General features: G+C 38.4%; 3 protein-coding genes across 4 annotated transcripts; all 3 read right to left on the bottom strand.

The window, feature by feature from the left end:
* Window positions 1-107: 107 nt before the first annotated feature.
* LOC116426120 (lethal (2) k10201) lies at window positions 108-10,676 on the bottom strand. 2 transcript variants are annotated; one of them, XM_031974639.2, is made up of 5 exons: window positions 10,327-10,392; window positions 8,631-9,123; window positions 1,190-2,064; window positions 877-1,078; window positions 108-803 (listed from the first exon to the last, which is right to left on the bottom strand). In XM_031974639.2, the coding sequence occupies exons 3-5, from the start codon at window positions 1,327-1,329 to the stop codon at window positions 357-359; spliced, it is 789 nt and encodes a 262-aa protein (XP_031830499.2). In that variant the 5' UTR covers window positions 1,330-2,064; window positions 8,631-9,123; window positions 10,327-10,392; the 3' UTR covers window positions 108-356. The 2 variants fall into 2 exon arrangements, with proteins under 2 accessions (XP_031830499.2, XP_076228709.1); XM_076372594.1 differs by lacking the exons at window positions 108-803; window positions 877-1,078; window positions 8,631-9,123 and adding an exon at window positions 10,487-10,676 and having other exon boundaries at window positions 1,327-2,064.
* On the bottom strand, window positions 2,100-8,136 carry LOC116426373 (uncharacterized). The gene has a single exon (XM_031975208.2). It carries the CDS (start codon window positions 5,369-5,371, stop codon window positions 2,615-2,617), a length of 2,757 nt encoding a protein of 918 aa, XP_031831068.2. The 5' UTR covers window positions 5,372-8,136; the 3' UTR covers window positions 2,100-2,614.
* An 849-nt stretch (window positions 10,677-11,525) lies between the features above and the next one.
* On the bottom strand, window positions 11,526-13,405 carry LOC116426371 (malate dehydrogenase, mitochondrial). The gene is made up of 6 exons (XM_031975205.2): window positions 13,273-13,405; window positions 12,903-13,204; window positions 12,344-12,601; window positions 11,929-12,055; window positions 11,656-11,858; window positions 11,526-11,594 (listed from the first exon to the last, which is right to left on the bottom strand). The coding sequence occupies exons 1-6, from the start codon at window positions 13,403-13,405 to the stop codon at window positions 11,526-11,528; spliced, it is 1,092 nt and encodes a 363-aa protein (XP_031831065.2).
* Between the last annotated feature and the right edge of the window lie 7,770 nt (window positions 13,406-21,175).

Genomic DNA, 21,175 nt, shown 5'->3' with positions numbered 1-21,175 from the left:
TTATTTAATGTTAGCTTTACCAAAGTATAAAGTTTAAGAATTAATTTGTGCCAATGTTCTGACAACTGTAAGACTGAACGTATTTAGGAAATAATAGTATAAGCAAATGAAAGCAGTCAAATTTATTTAAAGAATCATATATATTAAATCAAATTATCTAAGAACAGAATGTATATAAACAAACTTGCGATAGTAGTTACCTAATGTGTGCAAATTCTTTGAACTGCATTGTAAATATAAATATTATTATGATATGTAAGATATATTTATAATAAAACAAATGCTTTAAAAAATTGTCATTTATTATAAAATCCATTTCTCCCAATACACATTTATTTTTACCTTTGTCAACAGTATCATGTAGGTAATGACTCGGCTAAGTCCATCAAAGTTTCTGTCTCTAAGACATTCTTTTCACTACTCTGATTCTTGGTAAGTGCCTTTGTATATGACTTTTGTATTTGTCGAGGAACAAACATTAGAGAAGATGAACTGCTAGCATTATTCGAAGCAGTCAATTGACTTGCATTGATGTTACTATTTAGTGGAACAGTGATTTTTGATGCAGCAGTAAACATTTTACTTCTTTGATTCTTATTTAATTGTGGCTTCATACTTTTTGGTTGCTTCACTTCATGTTCACATTCCTCGACCTCCATTTTATCTTTAGGTTCATTTTTTATAGTATGAGGAATGTTATCAAATCGAAAATTTTTGGGAAATTTATGTACATTTATGCAGTGATCTCTCCTTTCTACTGAATTATTAAATTTTAAATCACATTCGGAAACATAACATTGATACTATAAAAAAAGATATAAATATTAATGAAAACATTAATATATATATATAAGATACTAATAGTTGTATAAATACCATTGCTTGCTTTGCAGATAATACTTGAAAAAAGCTGTCATGGCTTTCCTGAATATGAATATCTAACAGTCTTGGATTTGGCAAACATTTTTTACATTCTGCACACGCGTAACGATGACTACTGTTATAATGCATTTCAAAATCTACTAATGTTTTAAACGTAGCTTTACAACCAGTGGCATAACAAGGAAATTCTTTAATACTGGAATGAAAAGTGGTAAGTCATTACTATGATCTAAATGATAAAACTACATCAGTGTTAGGTTATGAATCTTTTGAAAGAAATTATAAAGAATAAAAAATATTTATTTACACTCCATGACATAATTCTTCGTCGTCTTCAACGGTAACACCTTTCCTTTGAAAAATTTTGCAAACTCGGTACGAACTTCCAAAAAATGGATCATCTATGGGTCTTAATCCAACACCTACGTTATGTAAAAATTCCTCCATCTTCTTAATAATACAACTTACAATAACACTTTATTAAAAATAAAATTACTTATATATTCAATAGTACACTTTAAATTTATTTAGAATAATTAATTAAAATAATAACATCTATATAAGTTAAGACACTGTCACACAACAAACGTGACAACAACGCGATAGCAGCGCACTCTGTTCCCTGGGCGATGATTTAAATCGAGAACTATCGATGTACTGACACAAATGGATAAATTTCGATACTCGAAAATTTGATTGCGGGACCAGAAGAAGTGTAGTGTGTATTCGAGGAAGAGGACCGCGTAAAGATGCTCCAAATAAAATAAAAAAGTAGGGAATAATTCTTAAGCACACGCTAAAAACAATACTATCAGTTTCTTTAATGTGTCTGGGTACTGATTAGAACGTAAGACATTAAAATGTGAATGAAAAAGAGCAGAAACAGCAAAAAAAGTTGGTGAGTAAAACGTACTCCATTCTTCTAACGGCTTCTTCCGTTAAGATTTAATATTGTTCATTGTCTGTTATTAATTTAAGTTACTTTGAGCTTTTGGTCAAATCAACATTATAACTCGATATTAAGAAATTATTAATTCGGATAATGAAGCGATAAATTATAAATATATATATTTACATAATGTTAGTAATTTATTCAACAAGTAAGCGAGTCTTCAAATTTTCTAGAATGTCAGCCATCTTGCCCTCCAGTTCATTGCGTCTTCGCATTTCCTCTCGCTTATCCTGCAACATATTTCCAATATTGTAAATTATAATTGAAATTTATTTTATATTAACAGAAATACTATATATATTTATTTTGTACCAGGGTAATTTATTCAAAGGATACAATATTTTATTACACTATTTAACATATTTTATAATAATTTATTTATCAGTATTATAGCTCTTTAAAAGATATTATAAATATAATTATTGCACTCTATTATAATTTTTTCAACTTTTGTAATCGTTTAATATTACATATAATATAAAATAATGAAGGATCAATATAGGACATCTCATTATCTCATTCTTAAAAAGAATATTTAGAAAATGGGTCAAACCCTTTCAAGGTCATCTGAACGTTTCTTACAATTAATGTTTTATATATTTTATGATATTTATAAGCACCAATTAAATATCATAAATAATAGCGCACATATGATAACTGAAATCATTGCAATATTACTTAAAACCAGAATTGACCTTGCATCAACTTCACATTTTCCACAATAATATACATACCCATATACCGTGGGATGTTCTCAACAAACAATGTAGATCCTAATTACTATAAAATGTGAACGTAGTCAACGTAACCCGTTGGCCTATTCAGCTCCATGGTTTTTTGTGCCGAAATCCCCACATCGGGAGCAACGCCAACGTAACTTCCGACTCTGACTTTCCCATTCGCATTTTCTGGTTCACTGGTAAATTTCGTGAGACTGTCGTCATGCCTATAGGCGTTCTGTCGTGGCACAGATACGTCAATCTCTTTTTCGTTATCCACTTTTTGGTCAAACTGGTAATTCATTGGGGGGACATGAAAGTATGCTGGTACAGGTTCGATAAAAGGACCTGGCGGTGCAAACTGCGGCACCATCACTTGGAACTCCCCTATATTCTGATTCTTCACGTCAGGCTTTTTCGTAGTGTCCACTGGAGATCTGTCAGTATAGTAGCTCTCAATACCAGTTACACTTTTCTCAGTGCTACGCTTCAAATTCTCGAACCTTTTCGGTTGCATCCTCGAAGTTTGCCGTTGAGCAGGATGTATTATCTCGATATTTGGACGATTCGTGGTCCTATAGTTGTCGTTCGTGGCATACTTATAACGGTCCCAGTAGTCTGTTGCTTCTGTTCCTCGATGATAATGCTGCTGCGGCGGTTTCGCGCTCGTAGATGCTGAACGCGTACGGTTATCTCGGTTCATTAGTTCAGTCGACTGTCTCGTAGACACTCTTCCAAACTTTGAACCGTTTTTTAATCTTTCACGTGAGCTGTCTTCAGGTGACGTTAGGTGTCCTCGGTTTCTTTGATTATTATTGGTCATTCTGCTTTCAGTTTTTCGAACATTTGTTCTTTGAACTTGTGTCTCATCCTTGCCAACAGCATTTGGAGCTTTAACGTACCTTCGACTAGGTCTTCCTGAGACATCGTCAGGTTGAATGGTACCATCCAAAACGAAATCAAATGGAGGTGGCCATACTTGTAGATTCTTTTGTTCGCCTTCGTGAAGCTTCTTCGGCAAATTTCGTTCTGGGATAGTCGCCTTAGGTTTCAGGTTTTCCTTCTTCGGTCTTCTAGATGTCTTGCTTGGTACCTTCTTATTAGCATCTCTGCTAGGTACCTTATTGATTCTATTTAATTTTTCAATCGCTGAAAATCTAGACTTTGCCTTTTTCGTCTCTTCAGGGGCAGAGACATACCGAGCAGGCACAATTAGAGGCGTGAAATTAGTGAAGTCTACTTCTTCGCTTATCTTTTCATCCAATTGGGATTCATTTCTTCTATTAGATTTGTCGAATAATTTACTAGGCTGATTAGACGTATTCTCTTCGGCATTTTTCTCATCTTCTTTCCTCTTAGTATCTGTATCATCCTCCAAACTATATTCTTCATACTTATTCCTCGCTGGTGGATTGTGTTCTTCCCTTTCATTTTCATTGCTCCCGTCTTCTTCCTCGATAGATCGCGAAGAGTCCTCGTCATTCAGGTTTCCCCCTGAATCCGACATCTTGAACCCACTAGCTTGTTTGAATTGTCCAAAAAAATTTGCAAGTCCATCTTCCAACTCGCTGCTATTCAGAAGCTCACCATAGCTGTTTCTAAGCTGCTGGGGCCATTGATGTTCATCATCGCCGCTGATTGGCAAAGGCTCATTGATCGGAACATTACTGTAATTATCATTGATGGGACCCTCTTCTTGCTGCTTATTAGGCCTCTGATCGGTTTCGTAATCCTCCTGAGAATTGTCTTGCAATTCCTTCGATCCCTCACTTGGAACCCTACCTTGATTCTGATATCCTTCTCTTGAATCCTCTTCCTCCACCGAAGAATAATTATCATAATTGTCTTTCTCCTTCCCATTGCATTTAGAATCTTCACCCCTATTTCCTTTCTCTTGATTCAACTCTCTATCATCTTCTTTATCATAGCCATAATCCCTCAGGCGATTTCGATACTCCTCTTGCAGTCTCAGTATCTCAGCATGCTCTGCTTGCTTGCGTTCCAGTTCAGTTAATCTTTCATCATACTCCTTTTTCCACGGAGGTTCATTCGCGGAGTGGTAATTAATCTGCAACGGTGGCGATTTCACATTCTGTCCACTTTGGACCGGTTGACTCGTTGGCTTCACTGAACTTTCATTCTTCCTGGTTACCATTTCTTGTTGCCTGGTGACAGAAATATATCGAATGGGTTCGGGATATGTCAACTTGATGTCTTGCGGAGGAATTTCCGGTAAAGCTGGTTGCGGTATCACTGGCAAGGGTATGTTCACCAAAAGAGGTGCCACCGGTTGTCTGGCGTCAGGCATTTTAGGGGTTGCTGGTGCTGGGGTTGTTCCGTTCATCATGGAACCAGAAGTGCTGTTTCCATGGAAAACCTGCTCGTATTCTTGCAACTGAGTTAACAGACTGCCATTGCTACCGAAATTCAGGACACCGGTGAATCTGATAGTCTCTCGTTGCCTAGGTGCAGGTGTAGTAGAGGACATGGTAGAATTCATGGAGGCTGTTTGGTTAGCTGATAAAGCGAGCACACCTTCATTAGGAGGTGGATTGCTCGGATCCACGTTTGGCAATGATGCCACTTGAATTGGGCTTACATCGTAACCAAACACTTGCGCCAATCCTGATAGGATCAGACCCAATGCTCGCTTATCCCGCGGATTGCCTTCATCTAAATAAATACGAAGTTTCTCGGATTGAAGCAATTCCGATGGATCCAAAATGGATCGATTTTCCCCTTGATCCTCTTCATCGTCAGCAGCCACTGTACACGATAAGCAGAGGCAACACAGCGCGTAGAAAGTTCTAAGTTTCATGTTTGACGCTCGAACACTTACTGTTTGGTGATCGATCACACTTTTGCGCACTAGAGTGAACACTGTGACATTTTTCAGTCACGTTGTCCTTGAGCCACGAACTGTTTTGGATTCTACATTTTATTGTCAACCTGTGGTCTTTGCTTATCGGTTGGAATCGTTGAATTGTTCGATGATCAACGGGACTTAGTGGCGAACGATGAAAATCGGGCTACGTAGTCCATCACGCGGCGAACTATCGCGTGCTCCGGCGCAACAGTACTTTTAAACTTCAGCAGCCACCGGTAACTGTCCACCGACTGACTCGCTCAAACGTCGTTAAACAAAGCGCAAGCTGGCGGGGACGGATTTTTGCATAACGTCGGAAAGAAATGTCGAGTTTCTCCTCAATTGCACAGACCTGCCCGCTGATTTGAGACAACTGAAGCGGCACGGCGCACCGCGGGAAAGAAACACCGCGGAACACCGCAGGATCAGACGGCCACCGCTTCCTCAGCCGCACACAATAGATTCTAGGCCGGTTTAATTGCACGCGTTGTCACGGGGCGTAATTAAGAGAGGCGAATGGCTAGCGTTCTCCTAATGAAGTGAGAGCACATGCAATTGTCCCGAGGCTAATTATTTTTGACTTTATCAGATATGGTGGTTTATCAAATTTTTGAACGACTGTGGCAGAATGTTAGTCTCTGTTAATTACTTTAGAACTCGTTATTTTTAGCGCAATTTATGCAGTTATTTTAATCATTTTTCATGACTGATAGATTTGATGATGCGGATGTAAATTTGAATATAGTTTTTGAAAAATTTATTATTCTGGTAGAATTTATGTAGTACGATGTTTCACGAGGAAAAATATTCAGTTATATTTTCAATAAAAGCTATTTGATTTTTGTTTAAATATTGCTATAAATAAGAAATACAAAAAATTGCATTTAGTTAAGGTATGAATAATATTATCACTTAAAAATGGTATTGAATTCCAAACTGTACTTAACAAATAGCATGAGAAAACGTGCGCTGCAGACCATGAAAACAAGACGAAATTGTGAGTAACACGTTTTCATTGACAAATAGTTTTTACTAATGAATTGTTAGGTGGCACTCGTAACTGCATGATTTCACTATGTCCTTAGCTAAGCGAAAGGTACGCGCGCAGACAATTATAATTAATGTCTTGAGAAGAATAGAACTAGAATTGCCTTAGATAGCTTAATTCAATAGAATTATACCTTGTCTTGATGAATATATCTTGAGAAGAATTTAAAACGTTCGTTTCTACATACAATGAATAGAAGTAGCATGTGCACACAGTTCCTCTACAAAAGTAACTCTACAGATCAGTAGATAGTATTATAAAGATTTCAATCTCTGAAATCACCTTAATCTCTCATTGAATAATACAAATTACCCCTTTATTCTATATATTCCAAGCAAAGGAAAATAAATCTTTCCAACTCCATGACAAATAAGAGAAGAACTACTACAAAACTATTTCAATTCATTATAATTTAATCTAGTTATCTCAATTTTCCTTTATCCTATTAATTCCATTCGATGCAAATGTTGCACGTCTTCTGAACCTGCGGATTCCTCACCCACCGCGGTTGCCATAAAACATCATAACAAATCGGCCGTTTAGATTGGAAACTTTAGTTCGCGTGCGAAAAAGATCAATTTCTCCTGCATTCTTTTACTTCACACATTTTATTACCGCCAATTTACCGATCATTGCCCAACACAGGAAACGAGCCTATTGATGGTGGATAGCCACGGTGAAAAATTCAATAGACCGACACGGGAGAGAGAGCAGGTGAAAATAAATATAGAGGCACACACGAAATTGTTTCTCGACTCCAGATCAGCGAGATTCCGTTGCGAAAGAGCGTCGTTCAATCCGTAACGACTGCCCTGATATTACGGTAATCGGTATCAAACTGTCACCGATATTGGCCAATTCGCGGCGAAGCGACGTTACGAACAATCAGCCGCGTCAAGTTTAGATGCTCGCCCGGCGTCGGCTTTCATAAGTATGTCGATTATGTCACCTGTTCTCCACCCAGAGAAAGTTCGAACAAACGGTGTCGCGTCGATTTCCTGGACTGGTGTGACAAAAACCTCCTTAAGGGGACAATTGCGTCGTGCTGCCGGGACGAACGAACGGTGAAAAAAAGGGAAAGAACAGAGCAAAGCAGATTTAACGAAGTTTCCAGCGGCGCGACGCTGTCCGGGAAAAGGGCCCGTTTTTATGTAACCACCAGTTCCTGCTTGTTGCTCGTCGGCTGACCCCGGGAATACGGCCTACCGGTCGTTCCAAATCTTTACTCGATCGACTGGCATGCCGGTAATTACTTAATTACTTCGACAGGATAATTATGGGGCGCGCGAAATACGGCGAATTGCGTGCCGCTTTTGGGAACGTTCCCAGGAAGATCTTTTTTTCATTATCCTTTCGTGAGAACAATGGAGGATTTAAATATTATTGTAGAGAAACTGCTTAGGATCATCGCGGAGATTATTTTACAATGGCGAAGTTTCCATGGAATCGGTTGCGTCGCTAGCGATATCTACGCTTCGATGCATGTTTAATCCTTCGCCGTGTTCCTTTCGTGGCGATTGCATGATCAGGTCTGTTTGCGAGTGGTAATTGAAGTAATTAATTGGAGGAGACTTCATTAGTTGCTGCTGCGAACTGCGGGGTGAACTTTAATGTCTTCAGTTGTTCGAATGTTTTGCGAAAGGTAATTTTAGAAATGTAGTTTGTAATATATGATTCTATTCATAATTCTATTATCAGTATTATAGAAATCATATATTACAAAATACATTTCTGAAATGAACTTTCGCAAAATATTCGAACGACTGAAGTATTCTAAAGAATTCTTTACATTCTTTGGAATTCAGCAATTAACGTTTCAACTTAGACGAGTGGAACTCTATATAAAAAAGTAAATCGGGAACATAGAGTCAATTCCAATTAAGTTATATTAAATTTACACTCAAGAGAAGAAATTATCAGCAAGTCGAAAATGATCAGTTATTGAAGTATTCAAATAAAAAGTAATGATGAATTTTATTTAATATTAAACATACGAAGGATTCATGCTCAGAATACAAATTAGAGTTCTTCTTGCGCCCTTGAATTCTAACGACTCATCATGTAAATCAAATCGAACTCTCCACCTCCCATTGACGCGTAATAATAGAATAATTCTTCCCTTACGTAACCACGTTATAATTAAGGATACAAATTAAGACTCACCAGAACATATGTTCCGCATGTACGCGTTACCGTCTCTGGTACCAGACGATGGTATCTATCGTCGAGGCTCGTTGTTACGTGCATCTCGGTAATCCCATAAATGGAAACTGTATCGGGAACTTGTCAATCGGGGAATTAGAAAAGTCTAGTAGACCCGGAGCCCGGCACGCATAACGCCAGAAACGATTTCCATACGGTATTGGGTATAAAAGAACTGTCCACCCCTTTGGACCACACAGTGTGACTGTGAGCCAGGTTTAACCATGAACCTTCTGGTAAGGCACGATTCCATCGTGGCAGACTTTTCTGCGAGAGTTTCATTCGATTTCATTTTACCGTATCGTTCCTCGGATTTAGTGTGTTAGTGATTTTCCATGGAGAGTTCAGTGCTTTAGTGACGTCAGATCATGATTCCAGCCGCTGTTTTTATTGGTCGCTTTCGCGTTCAGCGCGTGTGCCACCGTGCCCGAGAAGCTGACAAATGCCAATGACGCTACCGAACAGACAGTTCTTGATAATCAGGCGCAAGCTAATCCTCAGGAAGAAGATGGCGATAAGAAAGTAGCTAAGAGAAGTTACGGCTGGGGCCCTTGGGGTTATGGAGGAGGGTATAGTTATGGATGGCCTTGGTAGGTAGATCACTATAGATGAGATTGAAGGGAGGATATTGGCTGCAGAGATTCTTCTGTGGAATTATTTTGTGCGTATTCCGTTTGAAAGAGATTTTGTACTGAAACATTTAGAAGAAATTGTTTAGATCTTAAAACAAGATTTTAGAATATCTAAATCTAGTCTGAGATGAATAAGATTTTTTAAAGAATTTATTATTTTGAATCTTACAAATGTTTTTTTGAGAATGTGGCTTATATTTGAAAGTTTCAGCTATGAAGAATCATAATAATAATTTTTGGAAATAAATATAAATGTCTCTGATTATCTGTATTTGATAAATAGGAAGTTATCAAAGTTTTAATCATATTAATAGATGCAGATTACTAATAAATTCATTGGGGTAATACAATTCTACAATGAAACGAATCTCTGCAGTAATTGGGTTAATGTGATGTTTAGATATTTTAGGGTCAAAATGCTCACAAATCCCGATTTTAGGTACGGCTTTGGCCATGGATGGTACCCTGGATGGTACCCCGGATGGCCTGTCTTCTATGGTCATGGTTATGGTGGATATCGTGGCTGGTACAAGGGGTGGTAAATAAAAGAAGATAAAATCGTCAATTTTATAAATATGTATATCACAGTTTCCATGCTATCTAAGTGTTTTTTGCACTAAATAATTATTAAATCCACTTAAGTCTCGACTTCGCTTAAGCAGGAGAATATTCAATATGATACCAAGACTGAGTATTGTGTTAAACCAAGATACTTTATCAATGCCGTAAGGAGAAATTATTATTGTTGATACTTAATGAAATAAAGTGAAGTGTAATTGAGGAAAATATTCTGTTACTTCCTTCGCGCGTATTTCAAATGACCATTTTGCAAAATGAATGGCTGAAAAAGAATTATATACCACTAACAAATTCATTAATAACTAATATTGTATATCTGAATCTCTCTCAACCAAATAATTAAATCAATAACATTAACCAGGTTTAATGTTTAAGTAAAAATTTCCGAGAAATATATTAAATAATTCATGACACAAGAAAGAGGATTGAATTAATTCAACACATACCCTCATACGTTTCCTCACGTAAGTGGCCAATATTTCCTCGCATTCGGTCAAATTTTTATCCGTGTCCTGTAATAATCAAGACATGTATACATTATGCTTTATTAAAGTATAAATCATACGTGTCATTGTAGAGATGCTTGTCGGATTTTTGTAAATCAACCTTCAAGATGTTCGTCAGTTCCTTGATCTTCTGTAGCTTAGCTCGCTGATCTTCCGTCGAACCGTTACACACTAGATGCTGATTCGTCGCGTACATTGCAAGCAGAGATCAGGGACGTTTTACTTTTTCTGCTTTCGCCGCAGAAATCCATAACACTTGTCGTTCGTCGAGACATTCCGTATACACCTGATATGCGGCATATTGTTGCTTGGATACGAATGTGACAACACAAATACTATCGGACAAATCTCTTCTACTTGCAAAGTAATTTTCTCTTTGTATTCATAAAAACTTCTGAATATTTACTGATTTTATTGATTTGTTTTATCAGTATTTTATTACTTTTTTTATTTATATTTATCACTGCTTTATCGTTTACTGATGGGAAGTACTCTGTCTTGTCTATAGTCGGTAATAAAGTAACATTCGGTGATAGTCGGTAATAAATATATATTTATATCACCGACGAAAGAGAGAATTAACTGGACATTTAATGTAAATTTTTGTCACACTGCCTGGCATTTACGTGACTCCTTACCACTATTGCGTCACTTAGAACCGTACCAACAGAGTACAAAAGATACAAATAAATAAAGAAAAAAAGTATTTTCGGTCTCACTATTCAATTTTTCTATATACTCATAATTTCTTATAATGAATACAATCCTGTTTTTCACATACTTCATCTAGATAATCATTATGTTATTCGTGGTCAATTATTTCATATGGTTTTCTTTAAATAATTGATTTTTCTTTGTTTAAATAACAATGCAAATAATTCTGCTTATGAGGAACACATTATGATTGGTTAGATATTTTTGATTGTTAATATTATTTTGTCCAATTTAATGCAGAATCTAGTTTTGAATTTCTGAATCGATAAGGTAGTTATTAGACAAGAGTTTTTAAGGTGTTGCATCTATTCTTACATCTAGTCTATGATATTTACTTAAACTTCTCAAACTCGGGAGTATAATAAATCTTCTGTGGCATTTGTAAAAATCATTTTAATTCTATACACATTATACAATGGTTAAGGCTATGACAGATTATATGGGTTTGCTTGATTCGCTTCGGCTACATAATTTTCATGGCCCAAAGCAAGATCCTGTGAAATAGGAAAAAGAATATAATATTCAAAAATTTATTCTCTACAAATCAAATCTTACCTCTCCAAGTAAAATTGCGTTTTTTAAAGCAGGCACAGCTACTTTAAGCAACTTGCTTTCGTAATCATTCAAAGGTGGAATACCTAAATGCTTTTGAATCCCATCTGGGCCTAATTTTAAGGGACCAGCGAAGTATTTTATTTCTGGTATCACATGGGATCGAACATAGGCGTATTCCACGACATCGCGTTGGTGTCGCAAAGCTAGATCACATAATAATTAATCATGTTAATTAACAAATATTTTGTTACACCTTTATTCTAAAAATGGTACCTTTACAAAGGGACACGCAAAATCTAGCTGCTCCGAAAGCCATTGCAAAAGACGTTGGCTTTTTATTCATTTTAGATACTTCTTCGTCTGCCAATCTTACTGCTCTTGTCAATCTTCTAGCTTCTTCCTAATTTATTAATAAATTAAGTATTGTATAGATATATAAAGAAATAATACATATAATAATAAAAGTCATCCTTCAATTACAAACAGTTCAAAGTTCAAAGTATTAACTCTTTATGAAACTATTTACTTAATAATCAAATATTAATGATATTTCACCACAAATTTTACTTTATTATATTTTTGATTAATAGTTTATTATTATTTTAATGAATGTTTTTACTACTATTATCTTTCGCCATCGTGATGAATGGCGTGAACATTTTAAAAGGGTTAAGAGGAAACAGTCAACCTGAGCTATTACGTTGCAAGGCTTCGCTTGCGAAAAAATGGGTATACATGTCTCCGAACAACTTCCACCTATCACAGGTATCGTCACACATTCCGGCTCGACGCCAATTACTTCCGCGGCGAAAGTGTTCGCTCTGAGACAATTAACGCTAATCAGGCCAAACAAATGATTATAATCGTGTACCCCAGCTTGTTTGTACATTTCTATCGCCAGAGGTATTAAGCTGTTTATCGGGTGCATTGCTACTGCAACCATAGCCTGTAGGGAAAGAAAATGACCAAAATAGCCAAAATAATCAGGGTTGAAAGTCCTACAATTAAACTACGAATTTTTATATCAATAAAAATGTATATATTTGAAATTCGTGAACATATGATCAAATAGAATTTTATGTTTAAAAATTTCAGTATATTAATAGTAACAAAAAAAATATTAATCTGTATTGAAAGTTTTTATGTTATTTTATTTTGAGCTTCATACAAGCTACAGTGTTCATAAAAATTCAGTGTACAACAATGAATTGCAAGAAGTATAAATTAAGGACGTTTTATTTGTTTACCTGGGGGCAATATTTAATAACGTTTGGTAATAAGTCTGATAAGGTGTCGGCATTATATTTTAATAGGTGATCAGGTCGACCATCGCTTCTTTTCTTGGTTACATGATCAGCTACAATCATTACTATTTTTGCCCCCTCGAGCGTTTGCTTTAAACATGCTTCGGAAGAGTTGCACGTGCTAACCTTACATTTCGTGTCAATGTAATTTAAATCCCACGCGAGCCCGTATGTGCATTTATTATCGAAAATTGCTAATTCTTCGATGAGCGACGATTGTTTAAGAAATAGCGATAGACAACTTCCTGTAACAAGGCATAAAATTTAATATGCAACGTATGGAAATTAGGGGTTGGTAACCTAATCTATTTACCCGTTTTACTGGCAGCGCCGAGAATAGCTACTTTCATGGATTTTGATGAAAAGTAATTATACTGTGTAAACAAACATATTCTTGGAGGGTTGCTCCACCATTTTGTGATCAAGGAACCGGTCTGCTTGATCATGGAATGAAGAAATTTTCCGCGGGGAACACGTGAAGTTATTTTTCGGAATGCGTGGGTCGCAGACGGAAACATGACAACACATTTTCATTTTATAATTATTTGATATGTCCTTGAAGTATACTAAGCAATTTTTGACAATAACTATATATAAGTTTCAAAGGGAAAGAATTCTTGACACTACGAACAAATGATTGGCTCGTTGCATTGCTTGTATGATTTTTTATTTTTATGTTAGATTTTAACAGTTATACTGGATGACATTTTAGGAATTAAATAAAAAATAAATTTCCATTCTGGTGAGAGGGTACATTATCGAGTAATGTTAAAGTAGTAGAATGTACAATAAAAATGTTGGTATTATAATAATGCCTTGTTTACGTCAGTAGTAACGTGGAATATTTATCTTTTAAGTACACGATAACGTGTTTTTTATTTACTTTTTTTTAATCAATCTTTTTTAATTTCTCCACTATCACGGTGCGATCTAGTGAGATTCATCTGGTATCATTAGTTTTGCCTTTTTACAATAGATGACGTATGTGGTCTTTTATATCATATTTACCTGTAGATCTTACAGTAATCGAATAAAAATTAAAGCTCTGTTATTTTTAAAAATGAATTTTAAATAGGACTCAATAACTCACTTTGATTTAACTCAATTCAGAATGTCCTTTTGATTTTATTTATTTTTTCCAATTCTATCGAATCAAATGTACTTTGAATCATTTCAGTTCATAATATATGATCCAGTTTTTTATTACGTAAATTAATGAAAAGAATAATAAGTTTTATAAAAAAAAAACATACCTCTTGTTGTTATAGTAGTTTCCTTGAACACTCAACTTCCGTTCCACAGTTTATCGAAGTACTCCCTAGAGGGCTAGAAACAAGGGATGTAAACTTGAATGGACGGAATATTTCATAGATCAAAAAATCAACCATATCAAACTATTCCCGACTTATAATTTCCACTTCGACGATACAAACAAAAAACATACATTTTCAGGTAAAAAAATTTAAAAAAACTAACAAATTTCGTTTAACAAGCTTGTAAAGTTCACTTTATTTAACATTGACTAAAAATACAACAAAAACGAGTTATTAATTTAACACATTACACAATGACTTTGAATTTTATAAGCTTTTTTAGTGAATCTATAATTCTAACTGATATTATATTATATAATTCCCAAACATCAAGTTCATATATACTTTTTCCACTATAATATTCTTATTATATTATCCAATGTTTATTTTTCCACTTACGGGACACTAAACCTGAAAAAAGGGGCTCGTTGCACCCTGTCCCGGGACGAGTCCCAGGATAACCGGCTCCGCCTTTTTGTATATCGAGTTTATTGCTCTTAAGTAGATACTGACCATTACCGTGGACAAAGGGATGCTGTCGCACCCCTTTACAGTGGACCAGTTCTCTGTCAGCGGAAATTGACCGAGAAGAACTTTCGAATGAGAGTCAAAGGGTAACTCGACGTATTTTGCGGTTTGACTCCAGTCACAATGGAGTGGACAGTGGCCATTGTTGGCCGGGAGGCGGCAGCATCCCCATCCGGGTGGACCAGTTCTCTAACAGGATCCGTGAAACTGGCCACCGAGGGCAGGACCTCGCCACGCGAGCGAACAGGTTTCGTTCAGTGGGACGGGATGAGACTTTGTCGACGAACGAAAATGGATCGCGATCCAGATCAGGTGGAAAACTGGTCCATCGTTCGGAGACCCTTTTCAAAATCAGAGCGCATCACAGAGCAAAGTTCAGAGATCAGAATAGAGGAAAATAGCAGGTTCATAATTCTATGATTTAGAACAGGTTGCACTATTATAAACTTCAGTTTCATACAGAATTAGATCTCAGGACCGTGAGTATTATTAGAATTAAGTATTATTTTAATCGTCTGATTGATTGACTTAACGATCGAGAATAGGTTACATTAATTTAGCTTTTAGTTTTATTTATAATCAGAATTAAGGATGGCGCATAGAATCAGATGGAAAGATTTCGATTAGGTTTAGAAGCATATTATTTAAATGTCTAGCTTTTATTGCAGTATTATTTAATACCAGAATCCTACTACATAGAACCTAGAATTAGGGAAATACGTTTAGTAAAAGGTAAACTTAGGTTTCTGGATTACATAATCATTATTTATCAGAAACTTATTTGTTTCTTAATATTACACAATTGTCAATAATTTTTCTCCTCAATTCCCGACGAAGGAATTCGAATAATTATAGAGTGTACACCACGATACTTTTCGTGGAGCCATTTCAAAGCAGTTTGTCCCTCGGTTTACGACCCATATTATTGTCATAGAATCCTTTCTCTCCGGCTTCTATCGAGCTGTCTGGTTTAATTTCCGCGGAGTTGTCCCAGAGAAAATTCTCGTCATAGCTAAAACGAACTGCTCGAAAAAAAAGGAGGAGGAGGAAGGGTAGTCGGAGGCGAAGGACAAAGGAGGGACCGAGCACTCGATCAAAAGTGAAGAGAAAAAAGAAAAATAAAGGCCCGTGACGTGTGTGTCACACGAGACGCCGAAACCAGCCCACATTGGCCACTTCTTTCACCTGTCCATCATCCTCCCTCCTCGCCGCCCCTCCCCGTCTAAAGAAGACGTCGCGGTGAAAGAGGACATTTGCGTTTCCGTGCTCGTACCAGACATTGTGCGCTTTTATCGGCCGTTTCGCGTTCAGTTCTACCGGGGATTTCGTGCTCGTCGTCGAGAATACTTGAAAAGGGAGCCAACAATAATTGACTGCTTTATTCCGGATTCCGGGCTCGGTCTTCGATACGTAATCGCCTTAACGTCAATACACTCGAACCGCCTTGAATCATTATAACCGTAGAAACAAGATTTTCGCGTACGATACGCGACGGATCGTCTTCATTTCACGCGTTACTCAATTTTCTTCGACTGGGAAATATGTCGACCTTCTCGGAAATGGAATAACATTGTTGTTTCGATGTAATTAGTTTTCAAATGTGTAACAGAAGGAAACTAAATTCTCTTTATCCATATGCTAAAATAAGGCTTGCTTTTAGTTAACAAAATTATTTAATTTAATTATTTAATTTAAAATATAGAACAATCCACATTAAACCAAACCATTACACCAAACATTCCATCACCTGCTTAATCGCTCAATCCTCTTCAAAAAGAAACATAACCACCAAACTATCTAAAAAGCAGTGACTACATCTACATCCACCATATCGAGAGCACTTCCGTAGGCACGAGTCGCTCCGGTACCCGTCGAAATACTCTTTCGTGCTTCACCTCGTCTTCCACTCTCTCGGCTATGTCTCACCGTCGAGTTAATTTGAGTTTCGTCTGCGAGGGCATGTTTCTCCCACTCTCTCCCACTTTCTCTCCCGGCCAGACCGTGAAAAGGTTTCAGTACGTACACGCTGCATTACCTCCATTCGTATCGGTAACGAGACCAGCTCCCGCAGCACCCCGGGATTTCGGGGTGTACTCGCGTGTAGACACGCGGTATTGCCGGGACACCCCGTATATAGGGAGGGCGTATTTGTTTTACTGCCTAGCTGCTGGCATTGGTTGAGAACGTGCTCCGCATTCTTGAAATCGTGCCACCCTTGTTACGGCATAGACTCTCCACTGCTCGCCCACCGCCACCCCCTCGCCGACAGCCACCACGCCATCAACCTGGCTCTCTCTTCTTTCCTGGCACTAGGCACCACCGGCAGGCATCGACAGAAGGATCGTCATCCTTTCCCCCTCATACTTGCCCGGCCATAAAAATTCTTGACTCCTGTAATGGTCAGGCGGTACGAGCCCGAGGAACACTGGCATACGTGTTCACCATATTTTTGAATAAGGCGCGGGGGGGATATTGCTTTGATGACTGGGGATTGCCGGTGGAGTGTTCAGCTGGGGGAGCTTTCTCGCGAGTCCTCGTCCGTTCGAGTTTTACGGAGCTGCCATTGGTTCGCTGGTAAATAAACTGCCGTTCGGAGCTGTTAATTTGATCGAGGAGTAGATGGCATTTTAAATTTCTTCTTGGCGCGATGATGATTAAGATGAGTGCGACTGAACTGCTCGTATAGAAGGTATTATTTATTTTGTATTAAACGGTAATATTTTTAACAGAATATAGATTAAAAATGAAGTAGAATAAAGAATATGAATTAAATGGAACAAATGTGATTGAGGTCATGGAAATTATAGACGTTGTTAATCAATATAGGAGAATAATTTATTCGATACTAGGACAGCAGACAATATTCCACAATAAGTTTCCATATTTCAACATGTCTCACGCACTACATAAATCACGATTTAAAAATATTTCTCCATTACAATAGAATACCTTTAATACCTATTTTTTATAAACAGCAAAACCCAACCACGACGAAACAACCGTATAAGTCTCGAATTAAAGAGTTCCGGCACTGGAATCAAAACCCACCCTGGGTGTCCGGTTTTCAGTGGTGCGTAATCGAGCGGCGGGCTCGTAGAAAGCGCAAATAAATTCTCCGGGTTAATCGCTAAGCACGCTCATTTTTCTCGAGCTCGGATCGTAAAATTCTTATCTTCCTCGACAGTCCCGACGGCTCCCCCTCGAAACAATACGGTGTATCTGATTTCCAAATGCGCAGAGGGGTGAGTGCCGGTCGTCAGCGCGGTGGACCGGGCTCTCCTCGCAGCCGTCGACGGGAATCGCGTGATCCGCGAGACGGTAAAAATATCGGCGCAACCGGAATAGAGAGTCGCACCAGAGAAGGACACGGATGAAGAGTCCGGCATTCTGTCGATCCTAATTTACGGCCAGGATTTCAGGCGTTTATGCCTTTCCGATAAGGTCGTGAACGCAGATGCCGTGCCTTCGCCGATGGATCTTCTTCTTCAATCCTCTTTCCCGTTCTCTTTTCTACGAGCGTTCCTCTTCACGTGTCGGCTACGGCTTGACGATAGGCTGCGACGAAGTGTTGCCGCCGGGATTGATTTTCTTGGAGTTAATGGGGGTTGTATTCCGTCTGCGATCAATTTTACTGTGCCACTGCTGACTCCGTTGGGCAGGGATAATTAGTCCGCGCGACGTTCACGGGGATTCACGTTTTTACTGGGCTGTTCGTTGAGGAGGTTGGGTTTTACGAGGAACTTTGTTTCTTTATACAATCCTCTTTGTTTGTTCTTGGGATTCTTGAATCTGAAAACATTCAGTTACATCGAGGTTTCAGGGAAATTTAATGGTATGAATTTTCTTGGAATGTTTGTAGATTGAATTGTTACTTTTCGTAGTTTGTAGTGTCAAATGGTTTGTGATATTTTAATTAGTTTATATCTGTGATAATATTGGATGTTTTTGGAGGATTTGCGATGATTGTTTATTTCAGGATCTGTTACCTAATTTTCAGCATAGTCGCGGGGAATGTTTTTGCTGTTGTATGAGGTAATAGAGGAATAGTTGCGAATTTGTTTATATCACAGCCTATTACTCAATAATGACGTAATTTGCTATCAATCAAATGGGGGAGCTGTTACGCAATGCATGTCTCGAAACTCGGCGATGTTGTGTAATTATTTTATGTAGGAATTTACCCAAGTAAGCGTAGAATTATATAATTACATCGACGAAATAGATTGCTCTTCTTAAAGAAGACCGTCTATTGCCTTCTGCGAAGGTCGAATCGGTAATAAATTTCATTGCAATTTCCCATCGATCAGTCAACGGTCGCGATAATATTTGTTTAAGGGACAGACGACCGGAGATTCGATAAAATTGGAAATTTCGGCTTTTTTCCGTTCACGAGAGGGGTGTTAAATTCCCTGTGAGATTCAATTGGTCGACGGTCCGTGGCGGGCACAGATTTCCTGCCCGGAAGAACCGGCAAGATGGGTTTGTCCATGGTTTTTCATCCAGCTGACATCATCGTGCTTCGTTGCTTCTATTTTTTGAAACATGATATTTTTTTAAACATTACTGACTCATGAATTTTCCATACAAAATTAATGATTAAACACATAGTATACTGCTAGAATTATTAGAATTTCTTAAATTCTAAAAGGATTTTCGCCTTAAAACATTTGACGTTCGTTCATTTAGATTTTGGAAATTAGAGGTTTAAAGTTAGATTACACATTTGTGTTACGACATCAATAAAAATTGACAGAAACATTAAATAAATAATGTTTGCAGAATTCAATAGGCGTCAAATTGACGCGCTTCGTAAATCTAGTGTTAACAATAGAAGGCAATATTCATCTTTATTCCCTATTAAAACTTAATCAACCTATCAATTTCTCAATTCCAACCTCCAAGTTACATTCATACGACAGCTACATTCGGATCCTTCCGAAACTGTGCCAAATCTCAACGAAAGTAACAAACCACATCAATACATATCCACATTAAAGTATTTAAAAAGGGATCGTATGTTTATTTATACCTTTCTACAGAGCAACCAGTACTTCAGACATTAAACATTCATTTCGGGTCAGCGTACCAGAATAGAACACGTCACGCCGCATTTCCGATACAAATCCCGCATCTCCGAAGTCCGTCCGCGAACACCAACTACAGCAGAATCGTGTCACGCGAATATCTCGTGACAACTGTCGAATAATTCGATCGGAAGCGTTAATCGTTGGCCGAGTTCGCCAGGGGTGCGTAAAAACGTCGGTCTGCGCAAACGAACAATTCGGCAATGAAAGGCGATCCTCTCCGAAGGGTCCCTTCAAATTTTAATATCCCAGCACAGCGTTCTTTCGTAAGTTGTTTTCCATCCCATGAATCACGCTAGTTTACCCTCAAACCGGCGTTCCGACAAAAATGAAAGCGTCCCGCCGGCACTTTGTACAGCCAGGAACTACGACTTCCAAGGGAGAGCGGGTATCGATATAGCTACTCTTCTTACTTTTGGCTACTATCCGCGGTAGCTTTAGAAGAGGGACAGAGAAACGAATGAAAACAGGCAGCTAAAGAAGGATAGCAGAATGGCAAGGGGAGGTTTACCGGGAAGGGGGGGATAGGATGGCCAGAATTTATAGCGTCTTTTGCGATCCCGGCGGGTAGGGATGAGGCAGCCACCCCTCAGACTCAATGTTTTCTGCAGGGAAAGTCGGAAGTCGAGTCGAACCCTGGCCAGGACTAGCCGTATCCCATACGTCTTGCTAACAGACCGGATAGGTTTGGTCGGATACCCGGCGGGAACAAAAAATTCCTGAAAATTATCCAAAAGTCAGCCGTGACTTTAATCGCGGCACAACGAAGGGTTGACGTTCCAGACGTTTATCCAGCCCCGTTTCGTTTCTTAACTCGTGTCCAGTCGGCAGCAATCGATTTTTAAAGGGAACCTCCCGTGGACAATACGTCCGCGTTATCGGGTAGATTTAGTTGGACGACCGGGTCCCTCCATTTTCCGAATGGACTTCTGACCCAACCATCCCACGGCTCACGGGGGATGCTTTTTATTAGACTCCGCCAGGATCACCCGGTATAGCCGTGTGGACGGCGGCGGCCCGGACGCACACGCGCGCGTCCCTCGTGTGGAGGTGTCCCATGTATGCGACGGCGGTGGCCATGTTCGGGGTGGAGGGACAGCCCCATTCGCCAAATTAACTGCGTTAGACCGGGACCCCGGAATTCTTTACGCTTTCCACGACCTACGACCGGCCATTTTACGCTGGATTTTTCAACGAGAACGCTTCCTCTCTCTCTCTCTCTCTTAACCCCCGACGAGATCCCACTTCGTTTTCTTATTTCGGACGTTTGATCGCCTCTGCCGAATCTTTA

Source organism: Nomia melanderi, chromosome 12, assembly GCF_051020985.1.
Source record: "Nomia melanderi isolate GNS246 chromosome 12, iyNomMela1, whole genome shotgun sequence".
Lineage (NCBI taxonomy): Eukaryota > Metazoa > Arthropoda > Insecta > Hymenoptera > Halictidae > Nomia > Nomia melanderi.
The sequence above is the reverse complement of the archived record's forward strand: the minus strand, read 5'-3'. Positions and strand labels throughout refer to the sequence as shown.